The 1557-nt window shown below is 49.9% G+C and overlaps 1 protein-coding gene across 1 annotated transcript in view; it reads left to right on the top strand.

Moving 5' to 3' along the window:
• The first annotated feature begins 239 nt into the window (after window positions 1-239).
• The window catches only part of LOC109472832 (paired mesoderm homeobox protein 2B-like), a 10480-nt gene continuing 9162 nt past the window's right edge, over window positions 240-1557 (top strand). The window contains exon 1 of the mRNA XM_019772690.1: window positions 240-483. Coding sequence (XP_019628249.1) covers window positions 240-483 — 244 coding nt within the window. The remainder of the gene's footprint in view (window positions 484-1557) is intronic.

Below are 1557 nucleotides of genomic sequence, written 5' to 3'. Positions count from 1 at the left end.
TTGTTGTTCCGGCATGCTGCGTCCCCCGCCGTGCAGTGGTCTGGCCCGGGGCAGATGGCGGACGGACTGATCATCTCCCAGTAAACAAATTATACATATTTCATGTCGCATCGATCCACCGTCAGCAACAGGGCGGCTGGAGCGGGAACACACCCCTATATCAGCCAGCACGGGTAGCAGCAGGCACTAACTCTCCCAACTTTCCTCCGCGTCACACACACAAGGAAAACTCTCCCGCCATGGAGTACCCGTACCTGAACACGTCTCTGTATGATTCCTGTATGAGTAACATAGACCCTTCCATCACCAGCTCCTATCCAGACTTCTCCTCGTGCACGCAGCTCCAGGGCAGCCAGGGATACCAGTACTCCCCCATACGGAACCACAGCTTCCCGACTACCTGTCCGCCCGGCCCCGCCGCCGCTAACTGCAGTCTGCCGTCCATGCGGGATCCGCACCACCAGCCTACCCCGTACACGCCAGGTAAGCCCGACTACCGCTCGCCCCGACTAGCGCTTCGCTAGCCCCGCTCGGAAATGAAGTTTTCCGAGAATTTCAGACGGTTATGAAGGGAATTTCGTTTGTGTTGCCAGGGTAATGAAATTTGGCGGGAAGATAAGGCGTTGGAAATCGGATATAATGTTATTAAGTTATGAACAAACTTAACTTGCTCTTGTAACTCAATCAGAGTACACAAACTATAATTTTTTACCTTTCATACGACGGCAGATTTTCGGCACAAAGCGAGGAAACGGGATTTTAGGACCGACGCAAAATGTCGTCTGTCTCCGGACGGCGGCTTTCCCGCCATGACTTTTCGCGCCAAGACAGCCGGCCGGGTCCTTCCCGGTTTCAGAAATCTCAAGACGGAAACAAACTGTAGCCAGAAATTAGATCGTCTGGCTGCTAACGTGGACGTGTGTGATCACAATCCTCTGGATCAGATCTTGCCGGGTTCACGGCGAATCTGGTGGATCTTGTTGGATTCTACTTGCGCTAATCCAGATCGCCGCTCAGCCGCGGTGCATTTTAACGCAAAGTCTGGGCACATACATTTATTTCCTTGGTCCAACGCACATGCATACCATGATTTTCCATGACGATCGTGTCGTGTATCGTATGTTAGAGAAGAAATGGGTGAAATAGTCCAATGTTTGAACTACTGAGTATTGTACCCGTTTCTTCTCAAACTTAAGATTTGATGTCGCGGAAAATATTTCACTGTATGTGCGCCGTACGATTTATGTGGTCCTGGCTTTGGCTGTGATATCGACGGTTAAACCTGGGTTAAAACTGTAGGAACAAACGCCGCTACATGAGGTTACAAACTACGCAAGGAACTAAACCTGTGGAGTATGGAAACACTTTAGAAGTCCTTGGGAGTAATAGGTAAGGTATGACATGCTCGCCAGGCGCATGTTGACCTAACAACCGTCCCGTGTACCTGTACTACTGACAGAGACCACTCACGGTTTACTAAAAATCTGTTCTTTCTGTCTGGCGTTCTACATTACCTTCCATATCGATCTGGACAAGCATTTGTTTGTTCTACGAAAT

This window comes from Branchiostoma belcheri, unplaced genomic scaffold (genome assembly GCF_001625305.1).
Source record: "Branchiostoma belcheri isolate BF01 breed outbred unplaced genomic scaffold, Haploidv18h27 scaffold285, whole genome shotgun sequence".
NCBI lineage: Eukaryota > Metazoa > Chordata > Leptocardii > Amphioxiformes > Branchiostomatidae > Branchiostoma > Branchiostoma belcheri.
This window is presented reverse-complemented; position numbering and strand designations above follow the sequence as displayed.